The sequence below is a fragment of the Penaeus vannamei genome, chromosome 5, assembly GCF_042767895.1.
Source record: "Penaeus vannamei isolate JL-2024 chromosome 5, ASM4276789v1, whole genome shotgun sequence".
In the NCBI taxonomy this organism is placed as follows: domain Eukaryota; kingdom Metazoa; phylum Arthropoda; class Malacostraca; order Decapoda; family Penaeidae; genus Penaeus; species Penaeus vannamei.
In genome coordinates, this window is record NC_091553.1 from 279,249 (window position 1) to 281,991 (window position 2,743).

The 2,743-nt window shown below is 36.8% G+C and overlaps 1 protein-coding gene across 1 annotated transcript in view; it reads right to left on the reverse strand.

The window, feature by feature from the left end:
• Window positions 1–414: 414 nt before the first annotated feature.
• The window catches only part of LOC138861867 (uro-adherence factor A-like), a 15,698-nt gene continuing 13,369 nt past the window's right edge, over window positions 415–2,743 (reverse strand). Inside the window, exons 3-5 of the mRNA XM_070122275.1 lie at window positions 1,980–2,043; window positions 1,217–1,370; window positions 415–646 (exon numbers count right to left, since the gene is read on the reverse strand). Of these exons, the coding sequence (XP_069978376.1) occupies window positions 415–646; window positions 1,217–1,370; window positions 1,980–2,043 (450 nt within the window). The remainder of the gene's footprint in view (window positions 647–1,216; window positions 1,371–1,979; window positions 2,044–2,743) is intronic.

Sequence of the window (2,743 nt, forward strand, 5' to 3'; positions counted from 1 at the left end):
GCCAATGAAATGCCTCCTCTATGGCCTTCGAATCTGAGATCGTGAACTTCTGTCTTAAAAAAAACAACAACAGAAACTCGGCGGCGTAATTGTCAGCCATATTTGTTTACACTCAGAATCCCTCAACATGGCGGCGCATCCGGGACTTTCGGGTATCTGCGACGTCAGTGCAAACACCATTATCATTGCCATTGTTATTTTTGTTATTATGAATTTCATTATTATCTTTATCATCATTTTTATCTTCATCCTCCTCGGCATTCTCACCATTATCCGTACCATCAATATCTTTTGATTTGATTTTCTTGTATCTTTTCGCAACCTCACATCTCTCGCAATTTCTCGTAACTTCTCGTATATTCTCTCAACTTCTCGCATCTTCTCGTAATTTCTCGTAACTTCTCGTATAGTCTCTCAACTTCTCGCATCTTCTCGTAATTTCTCGTAACTTCTCGTATATTCTCTCAACTTCTCGCATCTTCTCGTAATTTCTCGTAACTTCTCGTATATTCTCTCAACTTCTCGCATCTTCTCGTATATTCTCTCAACTCGCATCATCTCGTAATTTCTCGTATATTCTCTCAACTTCTCGTATATTCTCTCAACTTCTCGTAACTTCTCGTATATTCTCGCAACTTCTCGCAGCCTTGTGCATTCACATTTTCATGCGTCTTCTCGGAGCCCCGTATTTTCTCACGTCGTCTCGCATTTTCTCGCAGCCTCCCACATATTCTCGTGTTTTCTCGCGATTTCCCTCTAGCATGAAACTGGATATATATTCAGCTCGAGACCATTATTCTCTCTGGCCTCAAAGGCAAAAGAGAAAGAAAATACGAATGAAGAGAGAGAGAGAGAGAGAGAGAGAGAGAGAGAGGAAGAAGACGAATATAAATGTGGTAAAGAAATAAAGATTTTAAGAAGATAAGGGGGGAGATAATATGTATATATATATATATATATATATATATATATATATATATATATATATATATATATATATATATGAAAAGAAATAAATGAGACATAAAATTAATTTCCCGTTGCTTGTATCTGTTTTATTATTACTTTTCTTTATGCGTCTTCATCTCTATTTAATCACTTATTTTTTTCTTCATAATTTCATATGTTTTCAATCATATAATGTTCTTATCTTTTTTATTACACGAATTAGTTTTCCCAAAACTTTTCTAACGCATTTCCTCATAAGAAGAAATACGTTCTCCTTTTCCCAATATCCTTACACGCAGAAATTCGCTCATTGACCATATACGTCGCGCAGTGTCCCTTCAGTAAGTTCATGTTCGCTGTGAATGGACACTGTAAAGGTGCTGTCACACTAGCACTTTTTCCGCCAATTTTTTTACAATTTTCTGAAATTTTGTCCATTTTTGAGTGAATTGTCGATTTTCTAGTCAGGCGATAATGATCGTTTCCGTCTGAAAACTTTTCCGTCAACTTTTTCAGCCAAGCAAAGTCAAACCAAGAGCTATATTCGAGAATGTTTGTATCTATGTTAAATAAAATTGTCCAAAAAATGACGGAAAAAGTGCTAGTGTGACACCACCTTAAAGCGAATTGTCTCCTGAACCAACCTTTTTTTATTCTGCATCGACTCTTAAACTTAACGACTTTTTTTAAACCTTTTTCGTAAGTAAGTTACGACTCACAAAGGCCCAGAGCGAGGTCAGGTCCGCGATCCGTCGAACTGTCAGAATAGACTCGACTTGTTATATTACAATATTGTTCACAGCAGTGGTCGGCAACCTTTTGATCATAGTGTGCCAGTTCATAATTAATGCCTTCATATTAATAACCTCGCGTGCCAATTCCTTTTCAGCACTGTATACCCAAATGTAGTTTTCCGCACATACATAAAATAAATGTAATATTTTTATAGCTTGTAGTATTCTATGTAATAAAAAAATGTATACGTTCTATGATTTTTTATTTATACTCACCATATTAGTATCTAGACACACTGAGCTTCAAGCAACCCTCAGAGTGGTCTGTTGTAAGCCTGCAGTGATAGGAGCTGAGGGTATGCTGCATGTGTGGAAAAAATTGGCTCACATTAGTATATAGATCCAAAAGCTGATAGCAATGCCAAGGCTACTTTCTTCGTGCAACTGAATTTATCTATATCTCTCTCTCATATTATTTTGCGGTTTAACTTTTTTTCTTTGCTCCTCTGAATATCACAGCAGTTCTCTGCGTGACGACCTCTGGTTTATTGTTTACGTATATTATATATATATATATATATATATATATATATATATATATATATATATATATATATATATATATATATTATTTTTTTTTTTATTACTGAAAGTGTGGGTGTGAGACAGAGAAAGAGAGAGAGAGAGAGAGAGAGAGAGAGAGAGAGAGAGAGAGAGAGAGAGAGAGAGAGAAAGAGAAGGAGAGAGAGAGAGAGAGAGAAATGGAGAGAAGAAAGCAGAGAGAGGGGGAGAGAGAAGAAAGTAGAGAAAGAGAGAGAGAGAGAGAGAGTAGAGAAAGAAAGAGAGAGAGAGGGAGAGTAGAGAGAGAGAGAGAGAGAGAGGGAGAGTAGAGAGAAAGAGAGACAGAGGGAGAGTAGAGAGAAAGAGAGAGAGAGGGAGAGAAGAGAAAAAGAGAGAGAGAGAGTAGAGAAGAGAGAGAGAGAAGAGAGAGAGAAGAGAGAGAGAGAGAGTACTGAAGAGAGTAGAGAAGAGAGAGAGAGAAAGAGAGAGAGAGAGAGAGA